Raw genomic sequence first — 24447 nt, forward strand, 5'->3', positions numbered from 1 at the left:
TTTATGTTCAACAAGTTTTATCTGAAGATATTTTATGATAAAACCTACCGTTTTCCAGAAAATTGTGAAAAACCATTTTTTTTTCGAGATTTTTGACCTTTGACCTCTAAAATTTTTTTTTCCAGGGATCGCAATCATTCGGAATTTTAAAATCTCATTTCTAACTATGTTTTGAATAATTACAGGCATTTGCAGCTTGTTGTAAATTTATGTACCTTCACTCTTATTTTTTAGTCTAATTTGACCGGATTAAACACTGGGTAAAATTCGGGTACACGCTATTGGACATATTCCAAGTATTCACAATACAAGTCGTCAACTAATGCATTTTTAACTATTCTGTTGATCTATACTTAACAATTAAGTGCTGTTGATTAGATAAGACCTCAGTTTGATAAATGAGAGTGGTGATCCTAACAGATTTCTCCCAATAAAGGAATTTTGTCTCAGAATAAAAAGGCAAAAAAATAAATACAAAAAGTAAAACTGTGCATTTTGTTGGCAGGTCAGAGTTCAGTGATTGATGATAATTTGTAGTAGAACGGTTGAGCGAAAATCTAATATCGTGGGTTATTCAGTGATAATCGTAATGTCCGGCAAAAGTATAGAAAGTAGAAAGTTGCCGTTTTCCGTGTGTGCTTCGCTGGGGTTCGCTTTAATTTTTTCTTCATTTTACTGCACCTATGTTTTTGTAGCAAGAGACATCAACTACAGGTGATTAGTGAACCTTATATTTCCATTTGAATCATGTAGATTTTTGTTATGTATCCAGATGAATAATTCAGTTTTTCCAATTATAAAATATTGATACGTCCTTTCATAATAAGATACTCGCAATTCTTGCCAATAAAACCCTTCTATGCCTCATTAACAGAAAACTATTTGTGTATTCACATAAATTCACACAAGTCTATATAAGTTCTCAGGTGAGCACGGTTCATCAATTAAAACCATGAAAATCTTATCAATAAATGAATGAACGTGGACAAAATAGAACTTTTAAAATACGTCACCGTACACTATTTGTGTACTGATATTTTTATAATGAAGTTATTTTTAGAAACAGCAAAATTGAACTATAACAGATAACTCAAAACGTAAAAGTTCTGAATAATTAGATATAACAATTTATAGCTGACTATAGCATACAGCTGACACCTACTAAACATTGAATGAACATGATGACATATTCGAAATTTCGTTCTATTGTGTTGGAAGTATTTCATAATCACATCTTTTTTTTTCAAAAATTCAAAGTTCTGTATAAAATGAATACACTCCAATTGACAAGTTCAAAATTCTCACCAGGACACTCCAAAGTTTCATTACGTCGCTTGTGACGTCACGTTCGAGTAGGCACCATTTTTACCTAGTTTGAAGTCAGCATACCGTTTTGAGAAATTTCTGCCACACTGTCTCACATAAACACCATTACACTCCGGACACTCAAGCTTATAAACTCCAGATTTTTCCATCTTGTACACTTTATCTTTGGCATTAAAAAAATAGATAACCTAGCATGTGGTCTGAATGCCACTTCCATATATATGTATCGTTTATTTAGCACAAGCTAATGCAGTTACAATATTAGTCTTAATCTAGGTTAAAAATTTAAATGTCACAATTAAAATTTAAAATTTAAAATCATGTATATTGAAACATATAAATAAAAACAGCACAATAAATAAAATAAAAAGAAGAAAAAAAAACTGTATTAGCAGGTTCCTATACTAAACACTTTGTAGGTCTAAAAGGTGCACTTTTAATTTTCTTTTAAATATATTTAGAGAGGTAGCATTCTTAATATCCTCCGGTAGTTCGTTGAATGCTTGAACTCTTTTAATGAAAACTGTATTATTTGAATTGACATTACTAGTCTGACGTATATGAAAGTTATTGCGACTTCTTGTATTGTATTCATGATATTCAAAGTTATACTTTAATTTGTCACGTAGATATACAGGAACATCACCAGTTTTAATTTTAAAAATAAATATTAATGCTAAATAACGAAAGTAATTTTTAACTGTTAACCATTTTAATGTATTCAACATTAATGTTATATGTGTTCTTCTATCACAAGATAATATTACCAATTTCATTTTGGTTTAGTAAGTACAAGATGGTTCCGCAATTGCCTCTGTTCTTTTAACAGAACATGTTAGAGTTAATTTCTGGTTGTTTTATCTGACCACATGACATGTTATCTAATTTCCTTTTTAATGCCAGAGATAAAGTAGACAAGATAGCTTAACTGTCCGGAGTGTGATAGTGTTTATGTGGAACAATGTGTTCGAAATTTCGCAAAACGCTATGCTGAACAAGGAAGGTCCTGTTTCATGATGATTTCCTACCACGTAGGGGCTGCATCCATCAATTTAATAATTTCATTGAAATTTTCGATATTTGAAAGCAGATTCGATCGATTTCACGTTAGTGATCAAAGGACATGAATATACACAATTTTATCACTATTGTCATATGAATTGTATTTCACCTGAATTAACGTTTCGGTGGTATTTTGAAATTATCAAGGCAGTATTCCACCAGAAACTTTCGTAGATCCCAGAACTAGAACGATTCCGAAATGAATGATGCGTTAATTTGAAATCTAATTAATATTTAGGTTAAAGAATTTCACATTGTTATACGCAAATTTTGAGCTTATTTTGAGGTTCTCTCCAAATGTGCTTTGTGAAGCGAACCGAAAACTGATGGAAATAATGTTTTTTCACGAATTCAAAGTGAGTGAATTTCGAAAAATTTCAATTTTCATTCCCAAGAATTTTCTATGTGAGATTGATGGCTTGTTTATTTTATGGTAATTCATGATCACTTTAATGGAAAGAATAAAATACTTTTGTCTAATTACCACTGGCAAATTTTATTTATATGACCGGTTTCGGGTTTGACACCATTATCAAGTATAAAACTGAAATCTGAAACCTCGGTTATATAGAATTTACAGGTATGCTGCAAGGACAGGTATTTGGGCGAACCAGGATGCCAACTTTAAAATTTCACACTGAAAATTTTAGGGGTTGTTAAACTTATAAATTCAAGAGAGGAAATCTACATAAATTGAGCTGCTCGTTTAGGGGTATATATTTCTGATTTTTAATTAGTTTGTTAATTTCCATGGCCTCCAACAAGTTCATTTGTACCCTTTATAACATATGTGTAGGATTTTGAGGTTATCTTCATTCATTTTGGAATTAGATTCTTGAAGATATTCGTACGTTGTTTTTGCTTCAGGGTTCTACCTGAAGTATTATTACTTGTGAAAGCTGTTGTTATTTTGTATTTAGAGAAATAATTTTGAATATTTTGTTAAAGTTTACCTGAGTAATTGATGCTACTGTACTTGACAGTTTGGGTATAATTTACTCATAAGTGTTTTGTAAGTTTTAATTTTTTCTATGGAAGAAATTGGTACCTGATTGTTTATTGTAATTTGTTTAATAATTTTGGGTGAAGGTATTGCGAAAGTTCTGTGTATCATCGACCTAAACGCGGATAACTTATATGAGAGTGGACTGAAAGAGTCAAAGGGAAATGTACAGTCTGTGAACTTGTTTTTCCGGTAGATATTGAATTGAAAACCATTATTAACTCTTGAAATATTCAAATCTGAGAAGTTAAGCTCCTTGTTTTGTTCGATTTCTACTGTGAACTTAATTTTGTTTTGCAGACTATTGAGAAAGTTTGAAAATTGATTAATTTGAATAATCAAAACCCATCAATATGTCATCAACATATCTGAACCAAAACACAATATGTTTCAGGGAAAGGAGGTTTTGTCTACTGTCTACTGAATTCAGAACTGTGTTTGAAGGATAACATTTTGTGAGGTCTCTAAATCTTGAATTAAAAAATTTAGACAACTTACTGGTTGGGACATCTATGTATAATACCGCGGGTCAGGCTGGATGTTCTTCTTTGTGGAGATTGATTAATCCATACAATTCTGGAGGCTGGAGGTTCATGCAAACCGTCCTTTTTCAAGAATACTCAACAAACAGAAACCAATATCCCAATGTATGCGATCTAATGAGATGAACACTAAATAGCATAGAAAAATACATAATTTTGATTCAGATTAAAATTTTCATGAATATATTTTTATTTTCAGGTGTTTTATTCCAGAATGTGAAAATATTTCAGATACGTCCTATAATCCAGTATGGTTGGAAGAGTTTGTTCCTTACGAAAAAGGGTATCCCAGCAGTTGTTTGCGTTTCACTTCATATAACAACTCTTGTTCAAGCAAGAATATCTTCAAAAATGAAACAGCTGTCTGTGAGAGCTTTGTTTATCAACGTGAAGAACGAACTATCGTTGCAGATGTGAGTAAACTTCCTAGTGAGTATCAAATACTGACGAACTCTAAAGTTGAGTATTCTTATTGAGAATAACATCATTTCAAAGGTCTGTGAATAAATCTACAGTTTCGTCCTATAGGACGAAATTGCAGCAACGCTAATTACGAATAAAAGTGGTAAAAACCATAGAAAGTTTCAATTCACTTTTCTGAATCTGTGACTTAAAAACGATCTGAACAATACCTATGACGTAGAAATATCCAATTCATTTAAAATGAAAACTGAAGTTGAAAGAGAAGTGATTTGACTAAGAGGACATGAAAGAACACTGAACAGAATTGATTGTTGCTGGTTCACAACACAACAAAAAAATATTTTTTGAATGTTTCCTACACTAAATTAGTCAATTTCTACTAATTTTGGGGTGATAAAAACGAAAATAACAATGAAAAATTTTTATTAGCTCTGGTTTTTGAGATACACAGTACTTAATCTTAAAGAGTAGTTATACTATACGTGAAAAGTGAAAGCAGTACATAAAACAATATTATTATGTTTCTTTTAGAATATTTTAAGTAAAAATTAATAAAAAAAAACATTATTCTTAGTGTTTTGACAAATAAAATAAGTTTATACCACCAAATTTCAATTAAGTCCATCCGATTTATTGTCTGTCTAAACTGTCGTTCAGCTTGTCTTTTATAAAACACTTCTGGAGCATCCCTACACACAGACCAGCAGTAGTCTGCAAGCATTGCTTCATTCCAACGGCCCTGATATCTCTGTTCCATTAAGGCAATGTCTTGATGGAATCTTTCTCCATGTTCGTCACTCACAGCTCCACAGTTTTGTGGGAAGAAATTAAGATGAGAGTGAAGAAAATGAATTTTTAAGGACATGTTGCATCCAAGTTGGTGGTAAGCTTGAAGAAGCTCTTTAACCAATGCTGTGAAGTTATCATCTCTTTTGTTACCTAAAAACCCATGTACAACCCCCTTAAAAGCTTCCCAGGCTCTTTTTTCATTTCCTGTTAAAATCATGTCAAAAGCAGGATCATTTACGATTTCACGGATTTGAGGCCCAATAAAGATGCCTTCCTTGACTTTAGCATCACTCAACCTGGAAAACTTTGCTCTCAAGTACTTAAAAGCTTGTCCTTCCTGGTCCATGGCCTTCACAAAGTTTTTCATTAGTCCCAACTCAATATGTAATGGGGGAAGGAGAACATCCTTAGGATCTACAAGAGGCTCGTAAACTACATTTTTCTCATTAGGGTTTAGGTCTCGTGTAGGCCAGTTCATTTTTTTATAGTGAGATTTTCTATCCCGACTGTTCCACAGACACAAAAAACAACAGTACTTGGTGAACCCTAATTGCATTCCTAGGAGTATAGCAATGACTTTCAGATCACCACAGATGTGCTACTTGTGTTGTTCATATTTGATTGATTGGAGAAGTTTTTTCATATTTATATACGTTTCCTTCATGTGAACTACATGCCCTATAGGAATAGAGGGTAGCTGATTTCCATTATGCAGAAGTACAGCTTTCAAGCTTAGTTTTGAAGAGTCTATAAACAGTCTCCATTCAGATGGAGTGTGATCCAAATTCAAGCAGTCCATCAAACCATTAACATCAGAACAAACTACAAGGTTTTCTTTTTTCTAAAAAAAAGGATGCAAATCTTTTTGACGCTGTCTATACTGAGATATTTTCACATCATGTTTTAGAAGATTCCACTGTTGTAGTCTTGACCTTAACAGCTCAGCCTTCTCCTTAGACAAGCGAAGATCTCTTATAAGGTCACTCAACTCTGCTTGACTAATTCTGTGCGGATCACTAGACCTATCGCTTACCTCAAAATCAGGGTCATAGGATGTAGAAGAATGGGTTGCTCCTTCTAAACAGTCTTCATCACCTTCCTCTAAAATTTCATAGTTTTGGGGTGGAGAAGGGACTGGCAAATTGTCTGAGTGTGGTACAGGCCGAAAAGCAGATGGGAGATTAGGGTATTTAACCGTTCCTCTTTTCTTCATAGATAAACCTTGCTTAATGGGAGGAGTTAAGCAGAAATAACAGTCGTCTGTATGATTGGTAGGCTCACGCCAAACCATAGGTACTGCAAAAGCCATTGCCCGGTTTTTATTTTTCAGCCACTCTCGCAATATGACGGAACAAAAATTACAACATATATGAGGAGCCCATGATTTATCTTGGTCCCCAACTTTCACACCAAAATAATGTTCATAGGCCGTCTTAACGATAGGTGTCATTTTACGTTTCTGAGCCTTAAATGTTATTTCACCACATACATAGCAAAAGCTATCGACAGAATTCACACACTTTCGAGGCATTTCAGATCAGCACTTAAATTAATTTAAAAATCAACTTCACACGATAATTTCAATAGCAACCACGTGCGTACAATTGACAAACTCACATAGGTTATGTTTACTACTTAAGAACAGCTGATGAGAGGGGTGTTATGTAAACAAACATGTGTACCAACTGTTGGTGATGAAATATTTCATTTGTTGAAAACTCAATATACATATATATAATATAATGATGCTATATCTTGAAAACAAGAGCTAATATATAATTTTTATGGTCACTTTCGGTTTTAACACGTGGAAATACATTAAAATCATCTAATTTCAACCCCGAAACAAAAACTTTGTTGTGTTGTGATATGAGATTTCTATATGATTTTCGTTTCATACTGATGCTTCAATGCCGTAGCTTCAATCTGCTTACTCCCCAGGGCTCACTATGAGATCTCTCTAAGGTTTCAATCTCCCTACTCCTTAGATTGAATCTAAGGAGTAGATCCAACCTGAGAATTATTTTTTGAGAAGTTTATCTTTCCACATCCTCGTGGCCATTGCCGAGTGATGATAATTTTGAAACAGTGAATGACTCCATTAGATTTTCCATTACAATATTCGTTTTTTTCATCATCGAATCCTCATGGGAAAATTTTTACTTTTTGTAGTTTGGAATATTCTGTGAAGAAAATCTTTGGAAACTAACACTCATAGGAACAGTGAGCGTCATTGGAGAGATAATTAACCTTCCATTTTCTGGCATATTATCAGATAGGTGAGTACTGAGTCTCTTTCCTTTTCTCTAGGTAAAACTAACTCAATTTGAAAAATATAAATAACTTGTTATTTTCATGCAAAAGCACTGGGTTTCAGTAGTTTGAAGAAAGTTCAGGATTTTCCAAAAGTATCATGGGAAGTACACTCCAACAGAAGTGACTTGGTCCCGTATTCCATCCTGTTCAGTTTTTTGAAAGAACAGGATTATATCGTTTCATCTATAAACTCAAATGAAGAGAAGGGGGACAATATCATCATTATCTTGTCATGAATAGTACCAACTACTAATTAGACCATCCTCACAGGTATAGTGACAGAAAAAAACTTACACGTATCGGGGGGGGACGTTGACCACTCCCGATGACATTTCTACCACGTGGAGCATCACATCAGGACAGTACAAAAAAGTTTTGGAAATAGTTCAGAGATTCAGTAACGAGAAAAAGATATTGCACCGAGAAGGAGGCATATTGACAGTGGGACTCAATATGCCTCCAAGATGACTAACCTGGTAAACCGTGTATTTGCAAAGTATCGTGATGTGATGGTTCTCGTAAAATGTCTGCTGGAAGACCAAAAAAGTTAGTGATGAGATGATCACTCGAATGATTTTTCAATAATATATAAAGGCCGTTTCTCAGCTGATCCCACTATTGCTATTTCGAAAACGGAAAGACCTAGTAGGTTGTTTGAATTTAACGAACTTTTCCTATTCTGGGGAACTAGAATTATCAGATCGAGATTATCAGTGGTTGTTTTTCAGATATTCGCCAAAAACTAGAATTGTCTAATTTCGTTATGTGCCTTCATCTACCCATTTCGAATATCACTGTTTCATCTTTGTAATAATGAACCAATTATCAATACAATGATTTTGGTAGTCACTCTGATAATAAAATGAGCTATTTATCGCAATACCTGTATTTTCCGAAGTTTTTCTCATCATCACTGTATGGTCATACAATTCACGATTAGAGATACCTCAAAACAGTAGGGATCAATTTTCGTTGAAACTCGAAATTAGTATCCAAGAGTAAATACAGAGGTTATAGAAATTCAAAAACATATGGATATTTTTAATAGAGAAGTAGAGGCAATGAACAATAATAAAATATGGCTACCTACCTTAATGGTACACAAACAAGGTGCGGTAATCTAATTGAGAGACACCAAGCCAGGCCCACTGATAATAATATAAAATCAAAGGTTTTCAACTTTACGAAAGTACGTAAAAATACAAAAAACGCAAGCCTTGCTATAAAAGCCACAATTATAGACAACTACGACTTCAGTAGTAAATAACTAGTAAAAGCCTATACATTTCACGTCAAGAAAATGGACAAGAAACTGAGAAATGAAAAACCCCAACTCCACCGATTCATCAACCCTGATTCCGATATCAGCGACATGGATTCCGACGACATGTCGAAAGAAGAAAATCAAGTAGCAAAAATGTCCAGCAATGTCCAGAATTTTACAGCTCGAACGGACTATCAACACAATGATCCATGAAATTACACCCGTTTTACCACGACAACCGGGCTTGCTACCGAAAAACTCCAGGCTCGCTCAGACAGATGAGCCGGCAAATCCAAAGAAAATAAACGATCCTTCGCCTGAATCAATGGAAGTAGGCGACGTAGAACAAGACACGGATGCCCTGACAACCCACCAGGCTGAAACACGTTAAAAACCTATAACTATCCGCGCAAAAGAAAAATGGAAAATATTTACGACGACCGCCGCTGCGCAAAACATCACCATTTCGCAAGCGGTGAATACGACAGAATCGAAGTCCACCTAAAAAACTCAGACGACTACAGGAAAATCACTCGGATTTTTTACCACAAGAAGATTCCGTACCACACCTACACAATGCAAGGTGAAAAATCACTCAGGGTAGTCTTTCGTGGAGTCCCGGAGTCCATAGAAAAAGTCCAAGGCAAAGGATTTGAGGTCCTATCTGTTGCCCGCTTGAGCAATGCGAACAAGACACCAATTCCGTTTGTGCTTGTTTTGGTACCGATGAGCCAAAAACACTATACGTAGTCACCGAGATCCAAAATGTGAGCGTGAGTGCTGAAACACAAAAACCAAGAAATAGAGCAGGACAATGCTACCAATGCCAGAAGGTTGAACACACATAATGAAACTGCAAAGCAGTTCCGGCCTGTGTTAGATGTGCCGGACGGCATTTAACCAAAGAATGTAAAAGACACAAAAATTCGCCCCTGCGATGCTTTACGTGCAAGAGAGACCACCCAGTGAGTTTCCACGGGTGCCCTGAATGCCCCGAAAACAAAAAAAGGTCTCAGATAGGCCAAACGAAAACCGACAGCCCCCAAACCCAAGGCCTGTCGTAATAAGCACAGTCAGAAGCGACGTTTCGTAAGCGAGGGCCGCTTCAATACCAGAGAAAGCCTGTCACTTTCTCGAAGGTCTCCTAATGGCCTTAGGGCAAATGTAGACGCTTCTAATGAAGTCCCCGATGCTGCAGTCTATGCTGGTCGGAAAATAAAATGAAGAAATATTGCCTAAGCGGCCACAAAGACAGCACAAGCAGACTGCAACTTCTGTCTACAGGGCCATGAGCCGAAAAGAAGACGTCAGAGGATAAAGCCAAACCTCTGCTGCCCCGCCAAGAATCAACACAGTCAAACACCCAAACAGCTCAAAGGATAAGGAGCCCAAGGCCCAACATATGACTGAAAAAAACAACTATCGAGCATTGTGGTTAGTGCGTTTGGAACAACGAGAACAACTTTAGCACCAGAAACGTCAAACATAAAAACCTGCAGACCACGGCCGAAAAACCTGAAAAATAGCTTTCACACAGTTATCTCCGGCCGAGAAAGTTCACATGTTTCAAATGTTCATCATTCATTTACTAATAATAATGAAGTTTATTCACAATGGATAGTGATATATTGTACACTCCGAAACTCATCATATCAGATGATCTAGTGGGCCTTTGTATGGGGCCACAATTGTCAATACCCTGGTTTGTATAATGATACTCGTATATAGTTACTTGTGAACCAGCTTGTCATAATGAAAAAGTAGCAGCTTATTACACTGAAATGTAATATCATTTGGAATTTTATTATCTATACAGTCAGATAGGCAGCCGTGGTCTTTTCGAATGGACCACTAGATCACCTGATATGACGCCTCACGGAGTTTTTGGGGGGGATACCGCAGAGAGAACTTGTAGAATTGGCCGCGGTGGTAGTGCGCCCGACTCACGATCGGACCAGATCTTTTTCTCGAGATAATTCAACTGGCTGAAGCTGCGATGATTCTGCAACCGTATTAGGAAACACACGTTGAAAGGTAAGACCTCGTTAGTCCTTAGCTCGCACACGTTTCTCAACTTCTGAGAGTTGTCGTTCGTATGGGGGCGACAGCTGATTAACGGAAAAACAGATTTAAACAGAAACAGATATAAAAAGAGATGCTTCCAACAAAGTTACCACAGACTCATTGTAGAAACTGGAGTGAATTTCAAATACATTTTTTCGAATTATGATATTAACGTTTGATTGTCAATTTTTTAAGCGAATACAAACTTGCTAATTTTTCTGGAAGGACTAATCAAAACAGTGCTGGATAGAGAATTAGGTTTCGTATCAAACAAAGTAGCACAAGACCTCCTTTCGGGTAGTAAAAAAGTTGCCATTTTGGCCACCAGGGATACAATTTGAGAGCAACTAAAAATTGTGTCCAACTTTGATGATTTGTCCGGTTTGAAAGATAGGAAAACCGATTTATTCACGGTCATATTGTCTATTTTTCAATATATTTTTCAACTTTTCTTTCATCATCTAGCTTTATGAGGATTTCTGTATTTTTCTTGTTCAAGAATGGATATCTTGACATTTATGATTTCATACAATTTTTGTCAATTTCTTTAAATAAGTCCGATAAATGAACTATACTGTAAGTTTCATCATTATCGTGTCGTAAGTGTAAGTAAGTGTCGAATGTCGAGTCGAGAGTAGACGTGTGGTGTGTTGCTCCTGATAAATCAGCAAAACTACGATTGTGAAGGTGTGTTAAAATACAGAGTTTCAAACGTCCTATTGTGAAATTACAGTTGGACCCTACCTAACAAACTACAAACAAGCAAAGATGGTTATAACTAGAGAATTAGCTGATGAGATAAAATCGTCAGTGAATACCACTATGCTAAACATACTCAAGGACGAGATATTTATGAGAAGTTTAGCAAATAATGTTGCCGAAGCCGTCGCAAATTCTTTGAACAAAAAGTTATCAGAGGTTGAAAAAAAAGTCACCCAGCTGGAATTGGATGTCAACGACATTAGAAAAACATCAGCTGAGAAAATAAACAAGCTACAGCGTGATACAAATTTATTAACCAAGGAGAAACGATCACTGGAAAAAAAAATCGATACAATGGAACAAGATAAAAAGAAGAAAAACCTACGCTTATTTAACTACGATGAAAAACCAGATGAAAATTTAAGAAAAGAAATCTGTCTTTTCTTGAATTCCAAAATGTCTGTCAACTTAGCAGACACAGACATTATACTATGCTACAGAGTGGGAAAAACTCTCGAAAACCAAACTAAACCTCGTGCAATCTTTATAAAACTCAAGGACCAATTCACGAAACAAATGATCTACTTCAAAAAAAAAACAACTAAAAGGATCGAAGGTGGTAATACGTGAAGACTTAACCAGCACCAGAGTAGATATTCTCAACAAAGTGATTGAAAAAGTTTCCCTAAGGAATGCGTGGACTGATTCGGGAAAAATATTCCTTAACTACAACAATAAAATCTCAATTGTCAAATCGCATGAAGATTTCTACAATTTGTTTCACTAGCAAATCCACTGTTTTGATACCATGTATAAAATCTATTAAGTTGATAATAATGATTATTTTTTATTTTTCTATTAATTATTCTCTGATGCAGTGTTACTTTGATTTATTGTTAAATTTTTATTGACTTTTCGTCAACAACCACTTTCAAGAATAATTTTTTTTTATATTAATAGCGATTTATCTGGAAGTGTACCCCAATTTAAACTGTACTTTAGTTTAATCACATTGGTATACGATATGTTAGAGTTTCTCAATCTACTAGACGATAAAGAGGAGATAGAGACGGAGGAATATGAGCACTTTCAGGAGTATTTTGGAAGTGAGGGGAATGACTCATGCAATGGTATGTTAGCAATTATTCATTTCAATATCAGAAGTATTAACAAAAATTTCGATGAACTGCTAGTCTATTTAGAAAAAACTCATAATCATATAGATGTCATAATATTGTCAGAGACGTGGAATGTAGAGACCTTAAACGATTATACTATATCGGGATATTCGATATACTACAATAATTCCAAAGAAAACCAAAACGATGGTGTTATTGTGTATGTTAGGGAATACATTGACTCAATCGTGTCAGCAATAAATTTAACGGAAACGAACTTGCTCATATTGACTCTAACCACGCATAACCTCAGCATAGGGATAACAGCGTCTTATAGATTACCGTCAATCGACACTTTCACTTATCTGGAAGACTTACAAAACCATTTCTCAACCACTAAAAAAAACGATATAGATATTTTTGTAGGTGATATTAATATAAATTTATTAGATGGTCTCTCAAACAATGTTCATACATACGTAAATGTATTGTCTGAACACGGGTATTTCTCTCTTATCAATAAACCAACGAGGGTTAGTCAGGAATCTAAAAGCATTGTTGATCATATATTTTTAAGGACAAGAATATCAAACATTGAGGCACATCCCGTCATTTTTCAATCGGATATCACTGATCATTACCCAATTTACCTGGGGCTTACCAAGACTGATTGTGTAAACCTTAATCATGAAAAAAAAACAAAACAGCAGAATAAAAAAATTAATTACTTCATTTTAAACAATCAATTGAATGAAGAAAACTGGAGTGGTATTCTAACCAACACTGATACTCAGTTAGCATATAACAATTTTCTACATAAACTTGAATCATATATTGAAGTCTCAGCATATAATTGCAATGTAACTAAGAATCGTGACCATAAATTAAAACCTTGGATAACCAACGGCTTAATCACTTCAATCCGGAAAAGAGATTCACTTAAGAAAAAATTATTACATAAGCCATCAGTGCAAAGTTGTAATGAATACAAAGCTTATAGAAATAAACTAAACAAATTGATCAAACAAACAAAGAACGATTATTATAACGGAAAACTGAATTCCAGTAAAGAAAACTGCAAAAAAACTTGGGAAATAATAAATGAAATAACAAACAGAAATAGAAATAAATCTTCTCTCTTCAACTATAGCATTAAAAATAAAGACGGTGAACGGATAACTGAGCTAAACAAAAAAATAAATGCAGTCAATGAGTACTTTGTGAACATAGGATCAGAAATGGCTCGACGAATAAAAAAAATGGAATCGCTACCCCCTACTTTTTTGAAAGATAAATATATACAATCCACCATGTTTCTCAAGCCGGTAACAAAAAACGAACTTATTGAGGTAATATATAAACTTAAATTAAATTGTTCACCTGGATTAGATGGCATCTCCTCGAGTACTATAAAATAGATACATCTGCATCTGCTAACACCCCTAGTGCATATTATAAATTTAGTATACAAAAATGGCAAACTACCGTCCCAATGGAAAGAATCATTTGTAATTCCCATATTCAAAACCGGTGCACATGACGATCTTGGTAACTACAGGCCCATTTCCATAATAAATAACTTTGCAAAAATATTTGAAATAACTTTGAAAAAACGTATAATGGAATTTTTCCGTGAAAATCAAGTTATTACAGACAGGCAGTTCGGTTTTATCGAAAAATCAAATACTGAATGTGCAGTAATTGATCTAATGAATAAAGTTGTGGGAGCCTTGGATCGATCAGAAAAATGCTCAACCATTTTCCTCGATCTCGCCAAGGCCTTCGACACTGTATCTCATGCCAAGCTCTTAGACAAATTATATAACTACGGGATTCGTGGTCCAACGTTACTTTTAATAAAAGACTATCTCTCACACAGAATGCAAAAAGTAAAAATTGACAACCATTTGAGCAGCTCTAGAGAAGTCACAATAGGAGTTCCTCAGGGAACAGTATTAGGTCCATTACTTTTCCTTGTATATATTAACAGTATCAGTAAGATCAACAATTTTAACGAACATCTTATCTCGTATGCAGACGATACAGCTATTGTAATTGTAGGCGACTCTTGGGATAATGTGTTCCTTAAATCTGAAAAGGTTCTCCAAGACATACAAACATGGCTTAATTTCAATCTACTGACCTTAAACATAAAAAAGACAAAATATGTAACATTTACTTTATTACATAGAGATCAACCAGTTAATAATACAATTAGTATACATCAAAAGGACTGTAATACGAATGATTGTTCCTGCCCTAATATAGAAGTGACTCAAAATATAAAATACTTAGGTGTGAAGGTGGATCAACATTTAAGATGGGAGGTACATGCCAATTACATGATCAAACGACTCAGGATACTGATGAGACAATTCTACGCCCTCCGTGATATTCTAGATAAAAAAATTTATTAATGATTTATAACTCCCTTGCCGAATCGGTATTAAGATATTGTATCACCGTTTGGGGAGGAATGTTTGACAACGTTCTGAGCCGACTTCAAACAACCCAGAATACTGTCCTAAAAATATTATTCAAGAAACCTAAAATTTTCTCAACAGAAAAATTGTATCAAGAAAATGGATTAATGAATACCCGTAGTTTATATATTTATAACTGTCTCCTATGGATGCATTCAAATAAACATAATTTTACTTTCACTAAAATATATAACAATGAAATACAAAGGCAAACCAGATCGGTGGAAAATCTATTCATCAGCATCCCAAAGTTCAATAAAACTCATACACAAAGATGTATTTTTTATTTTGGTGCTAAATTTTTCAATGCGTTACCCATGGAAATCAAGGTTATAGAAAAACCACATCTGTTCAAAAAAGCGGTAAGAAATTGTATACGTGAAAACCCAAATATATTTTGCATTATCTGATCTCCCCACTCAATTCATAAGAAAGACTCCAGTCTCTATTTCCCTCACTCTCTCTCTCTTTCTCAACTCCATTTCTTTATGTAATTTTATTATTTTTCTTTATTTTCTTACTTTTTTTTCTTTTTTTAACATCTCAGTGAATAAGTATTAGTTCATTATTGTACTTAGTTGTACACCATCTATATTAAAAGTGATTTTACATGTATTATTTAGGTACTATTAATTTCTCGCTCGGCGAATCATAACTAGTGTGTAGTCCACTTCGAGGTGGGTTGACAAAGCAGCACAAGCATATCACATGCTTAGGTAATGTCGCCCCACTCGAAATGGAAATTTATTGTTTACAAATATTGTACTATATAATTGCACTGTACCCAATCTGAATTTATACATTATACATTCTTAGCAAGAATTCAAATAAATTCATATGATGAATCAAGGAATAAGAATATGTCAAAAATATCGTTCCAAAACTCTTCAAGGCATTCAACTGGTTTGTTTATTACTTCGTTTTCAGGTATGGCCGAGAGAAGTTAATGATGATGAGTATACTCATGGGCACAATAGTTGGTGTGACGAGATCATTCTCTCCAAACTATACGATATATGCCATCTTGGAATTTCTCGACACAGCATTGAGCGCAGGAATGTATGGAGCTGCCTTTGTTCTGGGTAGTATTTTCTCTTATAATCATATTAAATCAATGGTTTATCTCATCCTTCAATTCCAAAATCGTTATCATCACCATATATGATTGCTATTATCATTATCTGTGACATCTGTGACGGTAGAAGTTCATGGAAGAGCTAACAATGGCCTATTTAGAATGAGACTCCTGTATGTATCGATCTCTGTGGATTTTGATAACTGGTTGAGTCTGATCGATTCACGCAATTCATCACAATCATTACAGGACTTCTCACAAATCCGTGGTCTTTCATATTCCATCATCTTGCCTTTGGGAGCATCTCACAATTGTCGTCCTGCAAAATCCCTGCCAGGTGTGTAGATATAATCCTTCTAGATGACGCCATTTGTGGTGTATCTGTTTGAGGACGCATGGGTTTAGGGTCACCTAGTATCAACAACAGAACCTTCGAGATACCAGCCCCCCACTCTTCGTAAAAAGTCTTCTCATAATAATGCAGGAGTCTGCAATAACATTTTTTCTTTGCTAGCTACTTGAGAAACCTTTCATACACCACGAGAAAACCAAAGATGTAAATCTCGAGTCTACAGAGAAGACGGATATTAACTATTCATTCATGTCACATATTTCTGTTTCTTACCCACCTCAGAAGGTGATTGCTGAGTGACTCGATCAGGAATTCAATAAATTATGAACAATGTGCTAGTAGTGATACTTTTTGTATTTTCTGACATGCAGCATATTTCGTAAACATACAAAGACACAACAGTTGGAATTTTAAAGTTTTCAAAGTATTGTTTTGAAGTAATAAAAAAATAACGATTTTTTGCAGCTATGGAAATCGTCGAACCAGAGCAGAGAGATATAGCAACCCTGATAATTTGTTGTATTTACACTCTGGGCCAGGCAATTTTAGGAATAACAGCTTGGTTATCACCTTCCTGGAGAATAATGTTGCAAGTCCTCTACGTGCCTGGTATAATTTTTTTGTTATTTTTCTTCACATTACCAGCATCCAGAATGTGGGTTTTGGCAAACAGTAGAAAAGAAGAAATGGACGACATCGTTGTACAAAAGAAAACGAATGAAATCGAAAGTATTGTACACGAAAATGAAAAACCAGTGGGAGAAATAGAATCCCAAGGATTTTGGGACGCCATAAGCCAAAAGGTCATATTATTGAGAGTAATTCATTGCTCTTTCACTTGGATCGCCAATAACTTCATTTACTACGGACTTCTACTGCAGTCGGTAGCAATATCTGAAGATATTTACATCAGTTTCATTATTGGGGTTGTTGTCGAAATACCAGGTTATATTATCTACTATTATGGAAATAAAAAGTTCAAAAGACGATGGACGATGCTAGTGGGATTTGTTTCTACTGGAGTATGCTGTATAGCAGTTGGATTCATTCAAGAAGGTGAAACCATATAATATAATTTCATTTCATTTTCAGTTTTCCTTCAATGCACAACAAAAATTCATTCAAATTATGGATATTATCGAATTGTGGATGTAATATACCGGGTGAATCCCCAGGAACTGCATTGATTGATTGTGGGAAAACTATAATTAGGAAAAATCTGAAAATTCAACAATATACTAAAGTCGATGGGGGCAATTCGGTCAAAATTTTTGTAAAATGGCGGCACTTCCGGTTATATCGGAAGTAGGTGTCTACTTTATTATTTTGAAAGGAATAATCTATTTCTATATATCATTACATTTTTGGATTCTGTATCAGGATCTAACTACTTTTCGTGCATAATGTCCTTTAACTAAGGCTGGCCGTTTTTTGGCATATTTAAGTTTCCATGTCCAAAATGATGTTAGCAGACCCTAAAATAATTATTATCAGTATTTCCTTTAAGGAAAGTTTTATATTATGTCTTGATCGAATTCCTTGTAGAGCAGTATACCAAATTCAATTGACTTCATATGAAAATTCGATAATCAATAATACAGGGTGGTCCGAAAATAAAAATATGAATGAAATTTAATAAAACGCCTAAAGTGACTTTTTTCAAATGGAAACCTCCCATTTTTATAATTTAATCGTATTCAGCATCAAAAACGAGGGTTACTTTGTATTAGGATACCTATTCCGGAAAAAAGTAGTTTTTGAAATAATTGCAATTTAATATTTTTCTATCGACAGAATACTTACTATACGATTTATAAATTCTGTCAGTTGGCCGTGACGGCGCGATGTTTGGAAATAATCTATTCATACGATAACGCCACTAATTGCCATTTGCAAATTGTCAATTATAGATCATGCAGGGACGATAAAGTTACACAAACGAAGATCATTTAAATTCATTCATTATTTACGAAGAATGTGAAAGTTATTTCAAGGACATGCGATACATTTGCGACCTGATTTCCGGAAAAAAGAAACCATCACCAAATACTGTCGAAGCTTTGTATTCTTTGAGGTTAGGTATAGTTCAAGTAAACGATATAGTGCAACCTGCCATCCAAAAGCTCTCCTATGATAATATAGTTGAGGAGCTAACTAATTTTGTCATTCAATAATCATTTCTGATTATATAAGAATCACAATAACTATATAATATAAATAATATAATAAATAATATAAATATTTCGTTTATATAGGTGAGTGAGAAGGTAGGGATTCAAATAACCGACCGCTTCAAAAAGACTTCACTAACTTTTTTCGAAGGCTTCTCATAATTCCTTTTCCATATTCTCTGTATCACTCTCACTGTCGCCATTTGAATCAATAATGAATTCGTTTACAACATTAATATGGAAGTGTCTAATCTCCATTAGTCTTTTCCAACTAATACTACTTTTTTATTGCTTTTCTGCCAGTCTTTTTCGATAATATTAGATACTTCTTGTTTAATTAGCTCTCTCACCTTTTTATCAAATTTTGGAAAATTATTGTTACGCCTGATGCATGGTTTCAATTTTCTCCAAATCAACTCGATGGGATTGAAAACACAAAAATAGAGGGGAAGCCTCACTAGGCTGTGTGCATACGTTTCAGCAATACTCTCAAGGGCATACACTTTTTCAAATGTTTTCGTCTGCACAACGTCGAGTAGTTGGTTTTTGGTATAGTAATCTTCAAAATACAAAGTGTCATCCATTAAAAAACTTTACATTTCATCTTTCATCGAATTTTTATTCGGTACTTTGATGAGCTGTCGCGAATGATAGGAAGTGTTGTCAAGAACTATTACACTATTCGCATCCAAATTTGGGATCTATGTGTTTTCAAACCATTCTTCGAAAATATTAGCTTCCATATTCTTATAATAGACAACATTGCGGTCCTCAAGTTTTTTTCCACAGAATTTCATAGAATTAGGAACCCATCCTTCACTTCCTTTGCAATGCATAATGATCAGTCGCGATCCTTTGATTGCATGCATGTTAGGCGTACAAATTCTCGAACCACCAGTCCACCTTTTCGTAACTATGTCGTGAGTGTCATACAAAGTTTCGTCCGAATAGAAAATTTGCCGTTGTTTTTGTCTATATTTAGTTATTTGTTCGGTGTATTTGTTACGGAAATCCACTTTTGTTTGGCTTTCCATAACTGCTTGACGTTTGTTTATTATTTTAAATCTGAATCCTAGTTTCTTCATCCAAATATGGAGAGTTTTGTCACAGCAGCTCACGTTATGGCCCGAAGTATTCAATTTTTTCCTTATGATTTCTGTTGTAGAAATCTCATTGCTTTTGTAACAGTCCCAAGTATATTGTTTTTATCAATGATTTGATTAGATGAACATCTTAACGTTTCGGTAATCCTGTATCACATCGCTTCTTGCGTTCATAAAGTTTATTTTTGACTATCTTACATACAGTTGAGAAAGGAATTTCAGTCAATCTGATGTTGCATGTAATAGTTTGTTTTCATTGAAGCCAAATTCGAGAATGCTTCCGAATCTCATTCACTGGTATCTCTTTTTCGCATTGTTCACCATCGCTATCGGAATAACAGAAATTATGAATAATCATAACTGCACCAATTTCAAATTTCAACACCCAAATCGCAATCAGTTCCTGAACTGAACACGACGTTGATAACCATCTCCGCATTCCCCGATTTCTATTCGTCATCGTAACATGACATCAAATTTAATTTTATGACTCGTCAGCCAATCATAAAACTCGGTTGGTGAAAATTATTCAATACGAACAGTCCACGTGGACTAGTTGGCAGCCGGTTTATTTCTGTGTATTGGTTTTTTTGCCTTTGAGAGTGCCGCCAACTTTGAATGTGCGCAATTTCGTTTACTTCGACTATACTCTTTCCCATACAAAAAATATTTTACCAATATTTTTCTATTACAGAATTCTACTGGATGAAGCTGACACTATTTTTGATTGGAAAATGTTGTTCAGCCGTAGTATTTGCCCTAATATACGTTTATACTACTGAAATGTTCCCAACAACTTCCAGACACACCATGCTTTCTATAATATCGATGATTGGAAGATTAGGATCGATGTTAGCACCTCAGGTTCCATTACTGGTGAGTCAATTTATTGGAAATCAAATTTTTATCAGTTTCAAACTATGTTGAACGCGTTGTATTTTCAGGCTATGATATCCACTGCATTGCCACTAATATGTTTTGGTGTTATCGCCTTAGCTGCAGGAGTCCTGGCTTTGTTATATCCCGAAACACTGAATACAAAACTTCCAGACACAATTGAGGAAGCAATTAATATTGGAAAGGCACCAGTTGAATTAAAAACGAATAGTGAAAAATCAGATATTTGTGCTCGTTTATAAGTTGATAGAAAGTGTCTACTATTCAGCTAGTATTTGATCAATTTTTTTTTAACAGCTACTGTTGACAGTATTTTTGTAATATGAATTATTTGATAATCATTCCATTCTCCCTGACTTTTTGCGAAAAATGTCTCGACATCTATCTGAGAATAGTAGAACATTGATATTCAAGAACTTTCAGCATTCGATGATGAAATTTAATCTACCATTTGTTAGATGTCGCAAATAATTCTGTAAAAGACCAATATTTTTCATAATTGATTGTTTTACTTTCTCATGTGTCAAGTGAAGAAAAAAATATATTGAAAGTATACTAATTTACCATCCTTGATATTTTGAAAATGAATGAAAATTATTACGCAACTCAACTTTTTTCCGAAGTTCTAAGTTCGTCATTGTGAAATTTCTGAAATATTTTATAATTTCCAAGTATCATAAACGAATGATATCTTTAATCTTCTCGAATTAATCATTTATTACAATAATTATCGGAATACCATATTTTTAGGGAAATACTATGGGATCATAAAACAATGGAGACGTTTTCTAGATTTTTATTGTTTCTGGTCCAGCTGCTGTATTCAGCATCAAAAACAAGGGTTACTTTGTATTAGGATACCTATTCCGAAAAAAAGTAGTTTTTGAAATAATTGCAATTTAATATTTTTCTATCGACAGAATACTTACTATACGATTTATAAATTCTGTCAGTTGGCCGTGACGGCGCGATGTTTGAAAATAATCTATTCATACGATAACGCCACTAATTGCCATTTGCAAATTGTCAATTATAGATCATGCAGGGACGATAAAGTTACACAAACGAAGATCATTTAAATTCATTCATTATTTACGAATTAATCATTTATTACAATAATTATCGGAATATCATATTTTTAGGGAAATACTATGGGATCATAAAACAATGGAGACGTTTTCTAGATTTTTGTTGTTTCTGGTCCAGCTGCTGTAGGTTTGGCTGTAATATTTCCCAAAACACTGAATACAAAACTTTCAGATACGATTGAGGAGGCTATTAATATAGAATGACACCAGTAGGATTAAAAGCAGTGAAAATGTTTTTATTTATTTCATTTTCAATGAGACATGATGTAACATCTATCCGAGAATATCAGATTGAATGTTTTCATTAATTTACAGCATTCGACTTCATTGTGAACCGTCAATACTTATGCTACTAATGCTACTGAATACAAGATGTCGCAAGTGACTCTCCAATGACTAATTTTCATATGTATTTTCCATAGTTAGTAAATAATTCTCGACTTTTCAAAAATATATTGAGTAGAGAAACTGAACATAACAAAGTGATTTTCTGAACTATTTATTTTATTCAATAAGTATAATACCCGGTGATGGAATTATTTTCATTTAAACGGGTGTAGATAAATGTAAAGCAAATTTTTGAGAAAGAAAGTTTTTGGCTTTCTACTACTCCATCTTGATACAAAAAACAAGGATGAGGGAATCTTCCAAGGAAAGGAAGGAAGTAATCAATTTCAAAATAAGTAACTCCATACATGGATGTGTAGATCATGCAAAGAAGTAACTTTCAGACACAAACTGAAAGAAAGTCCTCCTGAAACAGCTACTTTCATATAAACATCGAATTACACGAAAGACAAAAATTCTTTCGAAACAAATACTTCTATATGAACACTGAATTATACAGAAGATACTTTTCCCTACTCAGTTTGTAGACTCTCTTGCACTTAAACGATCAAATTTAAAATGGAGTGGAGTGATACTATGAGGATCTTCACTTCGAGTCATATTTTCATTTGCCTCATACAGGGTCTTCAAAAAATGCAGATACTTTGATCTCATGAGAAAATGAGTGGAACTCAATTCTTTCTAATGGAACACCCTGAATATTTCAACATTTTTGTTGAAATATTCTCTACATCCAATTTTAGATTAACTTTGTTCAGATAATACTATTTCTATTTTGAACCGTTTTCGAGATAAACTGTTTCAAATGGAAATTGAGATGGTTTCCTTGTTCATCACTCATTTTTGTAAAACAGATTTCTTTTGATGTTTCTCAATTAGTCACAGATAATACAATGAAAAGATAATTATTAAAATACTCCTCAAGCATCGAATGAAACTTCTCTTCAAACAATAGTTTTATTAACGCTGAAACACGAATTGAAAATAATAAACCCATAAATTAATGAGTTAATTTAATCGTCAGTGTATTTCAGAATATGTTCAAACACATCTCCACTTCTACTTAAACAAACATGTAATCTCTCCAAAAGTTTGTCATGTGTAGCGCTTCTGATCAAGTCTGGAGTCAAACTATTGAAAGCAGTTGTAACTCTCGATTTCATATCTTCCATTGTTGTTATTGGAGTAGAGTAAACCATATTTTTAATGAAACCCCACACGAAATAATCTAATGGATTGCCATCTGGTGTTCTAGGAGGCCAACGAAAAGGTCCATTATTACCAATCCATCTGTCTTCGAAGAATTCGGTTGAAGCTTCGCTGACTGAATGAGAATTATGGGGTGGAGCACCACCCATTTGGTACCATACACGTTCTCTTCCTGGTCTATTATTTGAAATCATTTGAATTCCATTCCTCAGTAAATCTTCATATTTTGATGCATTCAAATTATCATCATAAAACTCGATATAAAAAATTGACTCATTCTTTATGGCACAAAATACATTGAATTGCCATCTTTCTTGAAAACCCCTTTGGCGGACAACATGGGGATTTTCTGGCGCCCAATAATGACTGTTGTGTCTATTGAAAACTCCATTTTTTGTGAACTTGGCGTCATCTGTCCATATGATATTGTCAAGGAAATGTTCATCCTCTTGAGTCTTGACAAGTAACCATTCAAAGAATTCCACTCTACGAGGTAAATCAGTCTCTTTCAAATGTTGGAGACAGTAGAACTTATAGGGGTGCCATTTATGCTTATTAAGAATTCGACAAATTGTCAAGTAGGGTATACCTATCTTCCTTTCAGCCTCGTGCAGAGAAGCATTTGGAAATGCATGAAAGTATCCCAAAACTGTTATACCATTGTCATCATCATCCACTTTAGTCTTCTTACGAATAAGTTTTGGACGGAAGGTTCCATTCAACCTACAGTTTTTTAGTAGTCGATTTATCACATTATTATTCGGGAAGTTGTGGATATCTTTCATACTAGGCATGTTCTACATGCAATTCTATTGCACTGACCATATATTATTAATAAATTCAAGAAATCTTCATTACTGTAACCTAATCTTGACATTATTCTATTATAAATGGTAGCTATCACAATCAGTCAAAACCACCAACGCAAGTCTGACGTTAAATAATTGGTTTATTTATTTTTCCAAAGCACAATATTAAAAAATATTAATGTGTACTGTTGTACGTTAGAGACCAATACTTCAATGTATACAAATTATAACTTTTTCTAAGGTAGGTACATACCAATTTCTAATTGACTTATCTGAGACAGTTATAAAACTGGATCAAAAAGA

At 34.2% G+C, this 24447-nt stretch overlaps 1 protein-coding gene across 2 annotated transcripts; it reads left to right on the forward strand.

The window, feature by feature from the left end:
• The first annotated feature begins 336 nt into the window (after nucleotides 1-336).
• On the forward strand, nucleotides 337-21263 carry LOC111502420 (organic cation transporter protein). 2 transcript variants are annotated; one of them, XM_074177358.1, is made up of 8 exons: nucleotides 337-505; nucleotides 3786-4038; nucleotides 4133-4346; nucleotides 7318-7424; nucleotides 16020-16174; nucleotides 16985-17575; nucleotides 20488-20669; nucleotides 20738-21263. In XM_074177358.1, coding segments are annotated over exons 2-8 (1446 nt in total). In that variant the 5' UTR covers nucleotides 337-505; nucleotides 3786-4036; the 3' UTR covers nucleotides 20933-21263. The 2 variants fall into 2 exon arrangements, with proteins under 2 accessions (XP_074033459.1, XP_074033458.1); XM_074177357.1 differs by lacking the exon at nucleotides 3786-4038 and having other exon boundaries at nucleotides 337-714.
• Nucleotides 21264-24447: the final 3184 nt, after the last annotated feature.

This window comes from Leptinotarsa decemlineata, unplaced genomic scaffold, assembly GCF_025532065.1.
Source record: "Leptinotarsa decemlineata unplaced genomic scaffold, Ldec_3_MD MMD2_tig00002974_RagTag_RagTag, whole genome shotgun sequence".
Lineage (NCBI taxonomy): Eukaryota > Metazoa > Arthropoda > Insecta > Coleoptera > Chrysomelidae > Leptinotarsa > Leptinotarsa decemlineata.